General features: G+C 44.1%; 1 protein-coding gene across 1 annotated transcript in view; it reads left to right on the plus strand.

Annotated features, from left to right (window-relative positions):
* Positions 1 to 16,055, plus strand: part of ppm1h (protein phosphatase, Mg2+/Mn2+ dependent, 1H) — a 28,602-nt gene extending 12,547 nt beyond the window's left edge. The window contains exons 4-10 of the mRNA XM_079162205.1: positions 5,006 to 5,118; positions 5,286 to 5,370; positions 5,565 to 5,683; positions 10,535 to 10,598; positions 12,318 to 12,425; positions 14,163 to 14,314; positions 14,670 to 16,055. Of these exons, the coding sequence (XP_079018331.1) occupies positions 5,006 to 5,118; positions 5,286 to 5,370; positions 5,565 to 5,683; positions 10,535 to 10,598; positions 12,318 to 12,425; positions 14,163 to 14,314; positions 14,670 to 14,817 (789 nt within the window). The 3' untranslated portion in view covers positions 14,818 to 16,055. The remainder of the gene's footprint in view (positions 1 to 5,005; positions 5,119 to 5,285; positions 5,371 to 5,564; positions 5,684 to 10,534; positions 10,599 to 12,317; positions 12,426 to 14,162; positions 14,315 to 14,669) is intronic.

Here is a 16,055-nt window from a genome sequence, read left to right on the forward strand (position 1 = left end):
CACTGATTATTGTCTTGTAATCATCTATCAAAAATTGCCCATCACAAGTTCACAGAGGCCATGGTTTACTCTCATGGAACAATATCATAACAGTATTTTTTTCTCATTTTGTTTAAAAAAAGTACTTTAAATGCTAAATTGATTATGAAAATAGCAAATTTATATTCTGTCAATTGATTAAATCGACTATACACAAATATATAATACATAATGTATTCATGAATAAAAGTAAAAAGAATTAAGCAATATGCAGACTTTTGGGTATGGCATTAAAAATATAATGAAATCATGAATAACATCTATTAGATGCCGACTGTTGTGTTTGACAACAGACCAAATGTAATCTGTGACGTCCTGCTGCTGTAAACTGCAGCCACCTGGTCTTAGAAACCGGTTACACCAGACACACGGAATTATCTTCCAGTAATGAGCGACCGAGGTCAACGCTGCACCAACGCGTTTGAACGTTTGTGTTGTGCGTGAGATCACTGGGGAGGTTAAATCAGATCTTGATGGAGGCCAGTGCAGCTTAATTGAATTAGAAAACACAATGACATCGTGTTTCCACCTCTTTACCACTAGATGGTAGTGTGCAATTACCTATTCCTACCGAAGTACATGGCCATAAAAAGGGAAATAAGAGTATTGGGGCAGTTATGGCGTGCGTAGGTGTAATTAATGGTTGTATGAGGATCAGTTAATTAATTGAGGTCTATTGTGAATTCATGGTTAATGATGATGTGATTTTTGCTACAGAGTCATGAGGATTGTGTGTTTTGAACTGCAGTTGCACACTGTTGTTACGTCACGATGAAATGTGTTAAAATAGCATAGCAGTAATCTGCACAAATGATTCAGTATATAGATTCATAGGTTATTGAAATTAGAATCTACGTTTAATAGTTTCTTTGCTGCTTCTGTGTTTTTCTCTCTTCGTTTCCTTGTCAGAAACGTATCTACTCACTATGTCTCACTCGGCTTCCCGTCTCTTCACTCACGTGCCTCTCTGGCTCTTCATCCCGCTCTGAATCTGCACTCTTTACCCTCTGTGTCCTCTCTCTGTCTTAAAGGGGAATTGCACTGAAATCCACCATTTCAAACAGTTGCAGTCACAATGTACCTCAATCCCTGCAGCTACAAAACTCTCTAAGGGTGGTCTGAAGTTGTTCTTCGGAGAGCTATACTTTCCAGTTCATTGCTCAGTGTCTCACTAATTGTAATTAGAGCCCAAAGGCCAGATTAAATGCTGTAACCACCTGGAAAAACAGTGTCTATACTTTCCTCCACAGCTGTCATTTATTTTTATTTCAGTAATCATTTTTGTGAAAATTGCAAACTGCTTCACATGGTACACATCTGCACTTGGAACCCAACTTCTACTTTTGCTGAGTAACTACCCAAAAGCAGATTCTGGCAGCATTTCCCTGCCAAAAGCCCCCCCCCCCCGTCTTATTTTTTTTAATGAAGCTCATTCTTTAGAAAAATGGGAAGTGTCACGAGAATCCTGGAGAGGTTTGGTATCACTCTAAATCTTTGTCTCAGAGTTCACTGAGTCTCTTTATCTTATCAGCAGGATCCGCCTTTCATTTTTCTCTGACACGACTCACTGCATTCCCGTGGAAGTGGCCAGTATTTGTAGCCTCTCTAATTGGTATTGTGTATATGCGTGTGTGTGTGTGTGTGTGTGTGTGTGTGTGGGCAGGTTGAGCTCTACTTGTGCAGACTGACACTTGTTGACATCTCGCCATCATGTGAATGTTTTATGCCTCACTTTGTGATGCGTGTTATCAGCGTCCGTTGAAACATTTTGGGAAATTTGCTTATTGGCTTTTATTCGGCGGACAGTTAGCTTAGCTTAGCACAAAGACTGGAAACCTATAAAGCTCAGTATGCCATATCTTATTTAAATAATCTGTACACAAACTCAAGTGTGAAATCATAGAGGTGACTGTGGACTATGCAAATAGCCACTTTATATAACAATAACGAAGTAAAGGCTTAGATGACATTTGTTGACTCTATTGATTTTACTCATTTGTTAATCGACTAAAATGTTTCACTTTGGACAAGTACATTTGGCTATTGGGCGAGTAGAACAGCTCAGCTACGTAGCCAAGGGCTTAATGTGAGGCCCTACCTACTAAACATAGAAACGTGAAACCTGTCAGTAGATCTATACAAGTTGGCTGAGCTCTTTTTTTTAAATAACTAACCCCACAGAAGTATTGGACAACAAATACCGTATGTACAAATAACAGATACTCTTTCAGTTGAAAGAAAACAAAAACACAAATAGCACAGATTAGACACCTTTGAAACAATAATATTCCTCTATTCCAATTAACAGATCAATGAATTGCTAGGAAACTCAAATGAATTGGCTTATACCAAAACATCACCGCGCACAACTTAAATCCTCACGGTTCAGCGTCAACAGTTCGTAGTCCGTCAGATTAAACCAGACGCACCATAAAACACACAAATCTCTGTTTTTTATTTGTCCCGCCTTCTTCCTGACAGTCGACCAATTACCACAGGCGACAGTATCTGATACTTGCAGATAATAATCAAACTAAATATCTCAAAACTAAAAACTAAACATCCTCCCTTGTTTTTATGCTCTTATGTTAAAGTGGCTTTATTCCACATTCAGAGCATTAACAGAGCAGCAAACAACTTGCTTTGTAAAGATACAGAGTGCTGCAGGGACGATGTGTTTTTGTCGGCCAACCCGGAAGTTGGCATCGCCCTTATTGCCCTTGACGAAAAGTGAAAGAGATTTTTCCATTGGATTTTTGAATTATTACTAAAAATATGTGTGTTATTGTGCTCTATATTAAAGGAGCATTAGCTGGAGAATTTGCCCAAAGGTCCTTCTGGCCCCTTCAAAAACAGCTGATGTGCCACGGATTTATCAGTTAGAATGATTGATTCAGTTCATTACCGTCCGCAGAGTTTTCCATCTTCTCTGACGTTCGACCGTTTCTTCTGCCGTTGCTCTGTGCTCTGTTTTCTTTCTCTGTTTTTAGGACTAATAGCTTTAGGCTTTTATACTGCAAACTCACTAATGGATAACACAGCAAACGGCATGGAGACGGGTGTTTGGCCTGACCTGTGGCTCATCGGTAGTACGGTGACTCAAAATAAGCTTTTGCCAAAGCAGTCGAAACCTTCTCTTCTTCTTTGTTGCTAGGTAAGCTGAACATTGCTACGAAGATGGTGGCCTTCAAGACAATATGTTGAATGCAATAGTTTATAAAAGCTATTAAACATTCACTCACATCTTCTCTGAGCCATTGGACGTAATGAGGGGTGTCTATGGTGTTCTTTGGCGTGTCCCTGGCATTTTATATTTTGAGTGGATTTCAGTTTGAACTACAGACTAGTTATTTTTGTTGTAATGGATGATGTGGTCATATGATGTCATGTGGGACTCGTGTGGAATTTGGTCACTCCTGATTCGTCAGTCCTTAGTCGTGGCGTTTGTTTTTCTTCTTTCATGGACGCAATAAAGAGTTTAATTTGAAGAAGTGCAGACACCGTTTTGTCTCTTTGCCTTTGGGCTGTTTAGCTCGTTAGATTCCTCTTGGCGGACGTAGGGAGGAGAAAGGTGTCGATGTTTATGCAGACATTTTCATTATTAAAGACTTTGCCTGCAGCAAGAGGTGTTGCAGGATAAATATGTATGGCTCGCTATGGATTCATAATTCAATTAGGGTGAAGGACACATTTGTTCACCCTCTCCAACACGCACACACACACACCGTCCTCCACACTCCTTCATGCCCCCTCCCTCTTGAGAAATGTGCACAGCAGCAACAGTGGTATATGTGTGTGTGTGTGTGTGTGTGTGTGTGTGTGTGTGTGTGTGTGTGTGTGTGTGTGTGTGTGTGTGTGTTTGTTCTGTAACTGGACAGGGAGATGGAGTGCAGGCCTTCAAAAACACACATATGCACCCGAACACACACGCCAATTCTGTCTCGTACCAAACAGTCAGCACAAAAATGCACACAAACGTATGAAGTCGCACGCACACATCCGGTCCCGCAAATGACTGCTTTCTATGCACACACATGCAGAACTGTCTACACACGCACTTGTACTCGCACACATCCGTCTTTTCTGCCAGACACAAACGCACATATATTTATGCACACGGTCCACCGCTGTCTCCTGACTGCACACAAACGCACACGTTCACAGAGTTGTAATCTGATACAGGTCGTCCGCAGCGGGAGCAGAAGGCGACATGCTTTAGTTGGGGGGGTGACATCCCTCTTGGGAAAAGAGGCTAGGGATGGCCCTTGCTGCAAATGTGTTGGCCAGCATTTTACATCCTAACTCAATCTGTCGATGGTTGTTAGTGACGGAGGGATGCGAAGGAGGAGGCGCCAGAGGGGGTCATGCATTTTTCCGGGATTACTTCCTGCTTCTGTTTTGCCATTAAAGGCCCGTTAGCATCAACAGTATCCTCAGAGAGCATAACAAGGGTTAAACCACGTGTAAGTAGCTTGGTTCAAATTTATGTTTGCATTTTGATTAATTTTCTGACGGGTTAATTATTCATCTAATTAATGAATTGATACAGTAGCATGGTTTTTTTTTCTAATCATTTTTTTTTGGTTTAATTAGCAACAAATGAATCTGGGCTAATTAACCGGTGTAATGACCAACGGCCGCTCCAAACTTTCTCTCCTATCCCTTTGGTTTCCATTCCGCTTTATTGCTCCTTGACTTATGACGCTATTGATGAATGAATTCATTATGGCGCTATAATTAATAATGGCATCACGGTGGGTTTTTAAGTACCAGCGTGATATTTTACTCAGTATCAGGTTCTTTCCGAAATGCTTTGTGGCGCTGCGTGATAGGAAAAAAGTTTTCAAAGGCTGTGATGATTAGAAACATGATTATGTGCAGAGCGTGGATTTGGATTATGTGCTCTTGGTATTAATTTGTGTGTGTGTGTGTGTGTGTGTGTGTGTGTGTGTGTGTTTGTATTTAGGATGTGCAGATCGAGAAGGAGAAGGCGGTCTACAACGTCTCAGGTGGCTGCACTGCTCTGGCGGTCGTGTATTTGCTGGGGAAGCTCTACGTTGGGAACGCTGGAGACAGCAGGTGAGAGGCTCACGTGGACAAAATGAGTGTGCACTTTCGCAATGACTCGCATGCACGAGCGTCTTCTCTCTGTCGCTCACCTCGTCGTCGTGCCCTGCAGCAGCCAGTGTCCCAGTTTGAATAAACAGAGATTTGTTGTGTTTGTTGTGTCTGGTCCTCTCCCTCAGAGCGATCATTATCCGGGCCGGGGAAGTCATCCCCATGTCAGCAGAGTTCACGCCGGAGTCAGAGAGACAGCGGCTGCAGTTCCTGGTAAGAAAGAACCTTTCTCAGCAGAGCTGACCTCCCCTCCCATTGAGATATACCAGCTATGCTTCGCTCTGTCTCTCTTACACTGCCTGCTCACTTTGCCAGCTTAATAGACTGTGGAATTGTTTTTCCTATCCCCAGGGTATGTCAATCTTATTCTTTTTCTGTTTTGTTTTTTTCTCCGTTCTTTCCGTAAGGCCTACATGCAGCCCCACTTATTAGGGAACGAGTTTACACATCTGGAATTCCCGAGGAGAGTCCAGAGAAAGGAGGTCGGGAAGAGGATGCTGTACCGTGACTTCACCATGTCAGGATGGTGCGTGACTGATTTTTTTGATTTTTCACTGATTTACCGATTGAATTCATCCCTTAACGTCAAATGCAAAGCACAAGTGACTGTTAGGATACTACACTAAAACATAATTGTTAAAAATATGGTTACATTTTTTACATCCTTATGCTTCAAAGTCATTTCTGCTTGCCAGCCTCATATAATTATGCCTTGCCAAAACATAACTTTGTGATAGTATCTGCATTTGACGGATTTCCTATAACGTACCCTTTATGTAAATGTCCAATCTGCATCCTATTGAGTGTGCAGCAGTGTATAAAAAGCCATTCAAAGCTTCACTGTCAGAAGGAGCTCCATGCAGTCGCCTTGACATTTCTGCTTCTGTGCGCGAGAGGTAGGTAACTAGGAATGTGTGGGCACATGAAGGACAGAGCTCTTTATCTTAGAGTGGAGAGACGGGACAGAAAGGTGGAAGAGGTTAAGGAAAACGCTGTGAGAAAGGAAGAAAGGGCGAGTGCATGAGGACTGAGGGACAAATGGAGATGTGGAGGAGAGATAAAAGGAAAGGAAGAGACAACAAACTGAGGGAGGGAAAGAGTGCATGTGCAGCTTGAAGTGTAAACTGGATTTTTCTCTTCAAAGCAGAAAGTTGACCTCAGTTACACGCGCTGCTACTGAGGTCACTGTAGCTTAAATGATTGTCGGCTGCATTCTCAGCAAGCATTCGGCTCTATGATATATGTCTGTGCCTGAATTCTACGTGGTGCTTTACCACAATAAGAAATACTCCATAACAAGTAAGTCCTGCATTCAGAATGTTACTCCCAGTAATAAGAGATAGTTGTAAAAAGTAAGTGTATTTACTCAAGTAATATATTTGCAGATGGATCTGAGATACTCGATATGTAGATTCATGCTACAGCTACACATCACAATGAAACATTATACTTTTTACTCCAGAATTATCATTATGTACGTAAACATAAAATAATGAATTTAAGCACAAGCTATTTAACGGGATCTCAGAGAAATATGTGAAATGACCATAACCGCGTAAAATTACGGGCCACCACCACAAAAACAATTTAACTTTAGCTTTAAGCAACAAAACCACTAAGTTAGGTTCAGGAAAAACATCTTGGTTAAGCTTAGAAAAAGGTCTGTAAACTAAGTAAAATATGTCAACATGTCACGAAACGTAACATCGCAGTAACTCAACAAGTTTGGGACACGAACACGATCTTGAACAAGGTCTCCTGGTTGAAAGTCCTGTGTTTGTTTTTCCTTTTCTTTTTTTTGTCAGAGCATTTTATTCAGTAATAGCTGTCGGTATGTAAAGAGAATTTCAACAAATATAACTAAAAAAGGGTTTCTGTAATACATTGCCTACCGTAGCTTTAAGCACAGGACTTGGCTACCTGCACTTAAGTACGTACGACCGCTGGTTTTTGCTCTGGGAAGTTATTTAAAGTTCTTTATGCTCGAAGTTTTTTGAATTATGTCTACTCCATGTAGAACATGTGATACACGTACCGTATGCGTGTGAGTGGTAGGAGAGATGAACAGAATGTGTGTTTGCTCGGTTCAGCAGATGTAGGTCAGTCAGTGGCTGTGTTCCTTTTCGGGCCCAGGACTCTCAGCCTGCCGCCTGCTTACTGTCTCAGCAGCGCAGACGGCCTGTAATGTATTTTTAATCAGGTTAAACCCATAACCCAGCTCTGCTCGTATCACCCGGACTAAGTCTGGGTCTTAAATTAGTACCCTGTCAGCCGGCGGTGCAGATTGCTCTGATGTGCGTGGGTGTGACATAATTGTGTCATCTTGTATAGGTGCAGTTCAGACGCTCTATAGGTACAAAGGATCTTTTTTTCTTTCATGCCTCTGCAGCTTTCTGGTACACTCTCCCGTCAGTGTGTGCAGCCGATGTGCCCACATGCTGCGTGTGTGTCTGTGTGTGGGTGTACGCAAGCATCCTATTCCCTCAAAGGCATCGATGATCAAGGCCACGCTCTAATGAAGGCATACAGGCCACGCAGCCCACCTCTCTCTGTCTTCCTCCCTCGCTTTCTTTGCCTCGACCCTCCCTCGGCCAGTTGGACTCTTTTGCGTTGCGAGCTGTAATGGCGGTCGCTGTCCAGGACTGGAGGGCGGCGTTGTATGTACGGAGTGATGGATGTCGAGCGGTAGGCCGCGGTCAACGTGATCCAAGCACCACGGCAACGCCAGCCAGGCAGAGGAAAGGTGGGGAAGAGAGGGAGCTAGAGAGACGGAGAGAAATGTAAGCTGCAAAGATGGAGATAAAGGAGGAGAGGAAAGGGGGGGGAGAGATGGTGCTTAGGCCTCATAGGAGGACAGTTATAAATGACAATGCACGGCGCTCAAGCTGTCTCTCTTTAGTGCACACGCCCAACTCCTGTAGACAACGACTGTCTCCTGCTCCTCCCTCTCTTCTTCCCTTCTTCTCCCATTATGCTTTCGTACCGATATGACTGATGCTATTTGGAAAGTCGTTGGATCACTGTCATTAACTCTGGCCTCGCTTTGCTCCTGAAAAAAAAGAAAGAAAAAGCCCATGAAGGTTGGCTGGAATGTTTATCTGAACCCAGCTGTCAATTTGTCCGATCCATCCGGCACTGACACAGGCCCTCCGCAATGTCACCTCAAAGTCTGTCGACGCCTGTGTGTGTGTGTGTGTGTGTGTGTGTGTGTGTGTGTGTGTGTGTGTGTGTGTGTGTGTGTGTGTGTGTGTGTGTGTGTGTGTGTGTGTGTGTGTGTGTGTGTGTGTGTGTGTGTGTGTGTGTGTGTGTGTGTGTGTGTGTGTCTCTGCTTGTGTGCGTTTCCGAGATGTACAGCGCTCGTGCAGATCGGGACGCTGAGCACACACGCTGCTAATGTTTCTCTGGCACCCCTCTCTGCGCCGAGCGGAGGTGACATCACTCCGCTCCTGCCTGTCTCTCGTCACCTGCAGAGAGAATGATACAACCCCGTCCCCGTCACTGCATCCCTCTCTTCCTCTCCCATCCCCCACTCTCTCTCTCTCTCTCTCTCTCTCTCTCTCTCTCTCTCTCTCTCTCTCTCTCTCTCTCTCTCTCTCTCTCTCTCTCGGTCACACTCTGCAACGTATCAGGCGACCAAACAGCCCTCGGATGTGAAAGCGCTCAGTGTTGTGGTCAAACAGTGCGCCCCCTTGAGCAACTCTCCTTGCTGTTTTTTGGACTCCGTGTCCCAGAGCGGGAAGCAGGTATCATAACAGGATTAATATGTATCCCTCTCTTTCTGTCACACACTCGTTATCTCAGGTGTGACAGGATGGATTGGCTGTAAACACAAGTCTCCAGAGGGAGACTGTCCCCGCCAGCAGGCTCTGGGGATTTCAACCGAGACCTCTTTGAAATAAGGACATAAAGAGTGTGTCTCGTTGAATTTTTTTTGCCAGGAGACTTCACTTCTTGAAGGTGAAATACTCAAATGAAAGAAGTTTTGAAGCGATATGGCAGGAGAAAAGGTGTTTACCTTCCTTTTTTTTAAATACAGAGCGAGACCTGCACCAGTTTAATTAGAGCCTCTTTCAATGCTCAGTTCAAGTTTTGCATCATCAAACTGCTGTTTTAGAGGTTTTTCCACACCATGAATATTGCAAACATTAGTGAGGAAACTCTTCTCCGGCTCGCCGCTCTGAAGAGTCTCAGGTCTGCAAACTGTATTTCTGAGTTTGTGGGCTGCGTTCGCCTCTATAGTCCTCGCTCTGCACACTGTTAAAAAAGTGCTGAGTGCAGCAGTATAGCGCTCCCCTAAGGTGGAAACATATGGTCTCTCTGAGTGGAACCAGCAGTAATGTAAAAAGCATCCAGGTCCCTGCTAATCTGCTTCACAGCAGCTGAAATACATTGGATAAGGTGTGTGGGGCGGGCCTGGGTCACATGAAAATCAGACTTTAGGTTTATTTTTAATCAGCTTCTCAGACTAGATTCTTTATTTCTTTAACATCAAAAGCATTACAAATGTACTGTAAATATTTCTTCTTTCGTTTCCTCCAGTATGAAATAAAGAATAACCTGTATTTCTAAATGTTATTCAATCCAGGTGAGGAGGCCAGATTTTTCTAGTGGGAGTTGTGAATGGAAAACCTTGTGCTGGCAGCTCTTCTGGAAATTGGCTCAAATTTGCAATGTTTCTGGTACTTTATAGTAACACAGCTGCTCCTCTGAAGTAAAACTATACTAGCTATGAGCGAGACTGCAGGGTTTCTTCACTGCAAGTTTCTGAGCTACAGTAATAGAGGGGGAAGTGTATCTTAATTAAGACCTGGCATGAATACATACAGTATTATACAGTCGTTTTCCTTGTACTGCAGCTCTGTCTGGTCCCAATCTGAAGACGGTAAATTATTCATCAGATGGGGAAGTTTAAACACTGCTCCGAGAGCAGGGGAATGTAAACGTGGATACTCTTGCATCATTTAGCTGCTTTACATCCAGACCTTCAGATACACACACACACACACACACACACACACACACACACACACACACACACACACACACACACACACACACGCAGTCTTAGAAATTCCAACAGCAAACCAAGAGTGTCTCATACATGCATAGACGTCTCTGTATTTGTCGCTAGGGAGACTTTTACAAGATCGGTTTGAAAGAAAAAAACTATGCTAAAATATGCTAAGGCTCTGTGTGATGTCTGGGTGGATTTTTTTTCCCTCACCGTCTCTCTTTTCCCTCCTAGCATACTCTTTCTCTCTGTGCCAGTCGGCTCGGCAGCGGGGCCTACGGGGGGGCGACGTATCTCCAGGGCACGTGTGCGCTGCCTGCCGTAAACCAAAAACCCATTAAAGTGTCCTCTCTCTCCTCTGTGCAGGGCGTATAAAACCATCGAGGACGATGACCTAAAGTTTCCCCTGATCTACGGCGAAGGGAAGAAGGTAAGAAGTGCTCGGCGGCCGCTTGCTGACAGAGTTATTCCCACAGACTTGTGCGCCTCGCCTGTAATCAAAGCTCACCAGGGCACCATTAGTCAGCCCCCCCTCCCCTCCCCTCCCCCCTCTCTCTCTCTCTGTGTGGAGGAGCCAGCCAGTGGAAGACCTTCCCGGCCTCTTTTTCCACAACGCTTCACATCCTGCACCAATATGGCACAGAGAATACCTCCGCTCTAATGGACTTTGTGCTTTTATGTCCCTCAGCAGGTAAAAACGAAGCACTTAACACAGCTGAGAGTCAAAAGGTGGGACTCCCGCTGGAGCCACCCGTTAGATGTGATGAAAGCAAGATGAAAAGTGTCCAAAAAAAGGGCCATATGTTAATTTAAATATAACGTCGCCAAAGCACTGACTTGCAGGAGAATCTCTTTAGTGTAATGACACGTACCACAAGAGAAAAGGTCAAGCTCGGCACACTGACATTTCCCCTCCGCGATGCTGCACATGAGGTGGTGTGCAGCATCTTGTCCTTGTTGCATTGTAAAGGTCACAGAGGAAACATGACGGATCTGAATATCTTCTCACGGTGCCCTTCCCTAGTTTTCTATTTAACACAGACAGACAGTAGATTTATGTTTGACTGAAGACAGGGGCAGATGTCGCTCCACAGTGCTCTCCGCCTGCAACCACATTCGGGTTTACCCCTGCACAGTTGGCCGTGCCCACCGCGTCGCGTCCCTCTCCCTTTGAAGTGAGACACGGAGATGGATGGCTAGATAGAGCGAGGGGGCTTTGTGCGAGGCTGAGGAACGCCAGAGCACTTCAAAGCCCGGCGCGCAGCCTGCTGGGCCCCAATGCTCAACAATTAATCCCAGGATGTTTCCCCTTCTCCGCCGGAGGAGCTTTGCCGCCACTTTGAAACGCTCTCCCTTCACCGTGTCTCCTTCTCTCTGCCGCCACTGATCCAGGCCCAGTCCTTCCAGGCTTGACTCGCCCTCATACTCTTATCCCCGGCCTTATGTGCTGCCCTGTCTCATGAGCTGTACAGTAGATTCAATTAGCCCACTTCCCTCAGCCCTTCGCCAGCATCCATTTTTAGAGGCGGCGGTGGCGACCTGTGCCGACAGTAGGAATCAAAAAAGGAGTTTCACAGAGCTTACGAATGAGTTTGATGGCGTCTGGGGCTCGGGGAACGATCGTCAGGCACGAAACTGGAAGATGCTGACGACGAGCTTGTGTTTATCTGCCTAAATGCTGCTCATCCATCCAGATAAGGATTCCCACTGGAAGCCGCCTGTATCTGTCAGTGTAATGCCACTCGGGATGTGAGGTTATTCTTTACAATTATCAGGGATGAATGCAATAGGCTCACAGAAGGTTCACTGAAGCCATATTGTATTTTAATGAACTAAGTCTTAACCTCATCCCAGGTGCAGTATATGCTCTTAGTCAAAAATATCTTGCTTCACAGTTACACATATACTTCTGAAACCTGCCTGGTACAAATGGTAAAAGTTCATTAGAGCGGTTTGGGGTTCAACCTTCAGTTTACTGTACTTGGCATTTACACATGTCCCCACATCTCAGAAATCACTCAAAGTATGATGTTATCGTAACCGACAGAAATGACGGCCATCAAAATGTCAAACATCATCAAAGATAAAGTCATAGTTCTACTAAACTCTAAATATCCATGAAGCTTTACATGCCTCTGATGTTTTGCAGGCTCGTGTGTTGGCGACCATCGGGGTCACCAGAGGTCTGGGGGACCACAATCTCAAAGTGCACGACTCTAACATCTACATTAAGCCCTTCCTGTCCTGCTGCCCAGAGGTAGGAGTGAATTTTGTGCTTCGTTGTGTCTCGTTCACGTTATCCTTTCTACGTAACATAAAGAGTGTGACTACTAAAAAGGGCGGTTGTCAAAACAAGCAAATTCTCAAACGGCCACTTCAGTGAGTGATTTCCGTCATTTCCACTGTTTGAAATTAACTGTATCGATCTTCTAGACGAGATACTTTTTGTTTAAAAAAAAGGTGGATGGACAAATAACGGAAGAACACGACACTAAACCCACACATTTGACATTTGACAACAATTCACATCATCAATAGCGGTGTGCTGACAGTGTGGCGGATCTTTCATTTTATTTCACATCATTTCTTCGGCCTCCTGATCGCATGAGAGCGCAGAGGTTACGTTGTTAAAATGCCGTTGGCCTTTAACAGTCCACACTGTGAACTACGTGGTCAACATGCACATTAACCTTCCCCACCAGCGCGACTCCTTTCCTTCACCGTGTCCACCGCACATGATCGCGGGAGTCAGTCACGAAGCGCATGAATTCTCTTGATCTTTAATTCATTGCCCTATGAGTTCAGTCATAGTTCAGCCTCCTTTTCTTTTCTTTTTTTTGCAGATGCTTGTAGTCACTATTGTTTCAGATCATTTCAGACACATTATTAGTATAAAACATGGCAAACCTGAGCATTAGAGGTCCCGCTGCATGTTAAATGCAGGAAGAAATGTCATCAGATCATGAGAGCAAATATTGGCATTCAGCGGGGCAGAGATCAAATGCTCAACATGTCTGATTATGAGCCCCTCCTTTCGAGATAATTTATTGCTTTTGAAATCGACTCTAAGAACTGCCTCAGTCCTTTTCTGTCTTGCTAAGGTTAATTTAAATCACGAGGTTTTACCACAACGTGGAGGTCATTCTGATTCCTTTTACAACGGCTTTCACGGGCCCTGTGGTCACGCTGTGCACTTTTAGCAGTAGCCTCTGCAGTAATGCTGGTGGTGCTGCCGTAAATAGGCGCACGGTAATCCCCCACAGTAGCCAAACTAAGGCGGTTTCTTTCAAAGACCAAGGGGCATTATTTTGCTTGCTATTTCAGAGTATACTTTTGCTCAGGCAGTAATTTGAGAGATTGTGCCAGACAAGAGTTGCCACAGTAACATATCTCTTTGGATATCTTTGAAAGATTGAGGGAAAAAAAAGAAAATCATAGAGTAATCTGAACATTCAACGTAGAATTTATGCCGCATTTACGTTATATATTGTTGCAACCGTAATAGGCCCCTTTTTCACAGCAGCCACTTTGCCATCAATGCAGGGTATTTACGGGTGTAATTAATAAAACTGATCATGGTCCTGGACGATGTGTCACAGTCATTCCACTGAGCCAGCATGAACAACACCAGGGCCCTGGCCCATCTAAATGGAACGGGGCCATAATCGACGTAGAAAAGAAGGTAAAAAGATCCACAGACATGCAAACAAACTGGTGACAGACTGGCTGCAAATGCACCACTGCTGGCAGCTACATCAAAATTAAATCCAATATTAAAATTTATACAACAGATTCAGATAATCTATTCTATGATATTATTTCCTCTTGTGCAATGCGTGAGCACTCCCATTCTGCCAAAATTGCATGAATACAGCAATAATCTCCTGTGTCACAACTTCATAGAGAATTCATATAACGGGTCCAAATGATTCCTAGAAACCAAACATCTTTCATCCTTTGCGCCCCCCCCCCCCCCCCCCTTTCACCTCTCCAGGTTAAAGTCTACCCTTTGGCGCAGTGCGAGCATGGAGCTGATGACGTCCTGGTGCTGGGAACCGACGGTCTGTGGGACGTGCTCTCTAATCAGGAAGTGGCTGAAGCGGTCACTTCTTTCCTGGCAAACTGCGACCCCGACGACCAGCACAGGCACGTTCGCTCATCACACAGCTGCAGCCGCCAGCCGGGGCTGAACTTCCTCTCACCCCGGTCTTATTCGGAGAGGATGAACACTGTTATCTTGTTGTAATTATGCAAATGTACAAACATTTAGATAAGCAATTTCTCTAATGTTAAGGAAAAGCTTATAGGACTGTTAAGGAGGCGCTCTGACTCTTCTTCTCCTGTGAGCTTAGTTTTTCCCCCCACCCCCTTACATCTGTCTGCTTTCAGATGTACTTAGTTATATATTGTGCTTAATTATAATCAGATTAGACCATTTATCTTATTGTGTATCACCATGCTATGACTACGCCTTAATCATTTATCACTCTTGTTATGGCAGGTACACAATGGCAGCCCAAGACCTCGTAATGAGAGCTCGGGGGGTGCTGAAGGATCGGGGCTGGAGGATATCCAACGACAGATTGGGCTCTGGAGACGACATCTCCGTCTACATCATTCCCCTCATGTACGGCAACAAGCAGAACTAGCAGAGCTACGAAAATACAGCCACCACCGACACGTAACCCCTCGTTGACCTCTGCAGTTCCCCCTCACCCCTTGGTCTCTTTTTAAAGTGCTCTAGTGTGGACTTCCTCCTCTGCTGAGGGATCCAAATGTCTCCGGTCAGAAATGGGATTTTTCTTCTTCTTTTTTTTTTTGTGTCCAGGCTGTTTTCCCAATGATCATCCTCAATTAGGGTGATCTCTTTTTGTCTGGTCCTTTTTTTTTTTTTAGAGTAAAGAAATGTAAAAAGAGCTTAAGTTGAAGGTACTGATTTTTTTCCCCCCCAATCCAGAGGAAGCCATCATGAACCTTGTTGCGGGGCGATGCCTTTAAGGTTGAGAGCATAGACTCATGGATGAGATGGTGATGTGCATCTCAGGATTGCGGTTACTAACCAATGCACAATTATTTATAAATGTGAAAATGTAAATACTCCAAGGTAAGACATTTATAAGTGTGTTTACCTGTACAGTGTAACCCCCCCCCCCAAAAAAAAAACAACAACACTAACCTGAAGACTGATGTCCTGCATATATGAATCACACCTCCTCTGTTCCATGTAGAGCTGTTCAATTAGCCGCGTTCAGTCATCTGCAGTCGTGAGTCTGTTGTCCAAAAGAAAAACATGAAAGGCTTCTATAGATAGTATGTCAGCTGCTTTTCCTGATGCTGTATATGTTTATTCATTTGCACGCCTCGAATTGCAATTCAGTACTCGCTACTTTAGAAAATTCCTTTGAAAATGAAGAAACACATTCATGAAGAAAAAAAACGTAACGGAAGGAGCTACGAGGCCCCGCTCTCATCATAGCATTACACATGTAGCCTTTAGCTTTTACTTTAATTCAGTTTCAAAGGTGGAAACACAAAGAAGTCTTTCTGTTGCACTCATTCTCCATCAGCCATCTACCTCATCATTTACTTCCTTTTATCGTATTACCCATTGTCCTCTTTGAGTGGCTGTTTTAATGCTCCGTCAGGTGCATCAGCGGCTGCTTCGTGTGCCATTATTCAGTCATGATTTGCTCCTGTAACGGCACGATTTGTAAACTCGTTCTGCAAAAAAGCACTGAAGGAAAGAAGTCCTCGCAGGGAACTGTGGGGGTATAGTGTACGAAATATATATTTGTATACATGTTATGCTAAAAAAAAAAACATTGTCATGCACTCATGTTTACCTTTTCTCAGTAACAGTTGGATATATTGTCCCTATAAAGATAAA

The sequence above is a fragment of the Pholis gunnellus genome (genome assembly GCF_910591455.1).
Source record: "Pholis gunnellus genome assembly, chromosome: 7".
NCBI lineage: Eukaryota > Metazoa > Chordata > Actinopteri > Perciformes > Pholidae > Pholis > Pholis gunnellus.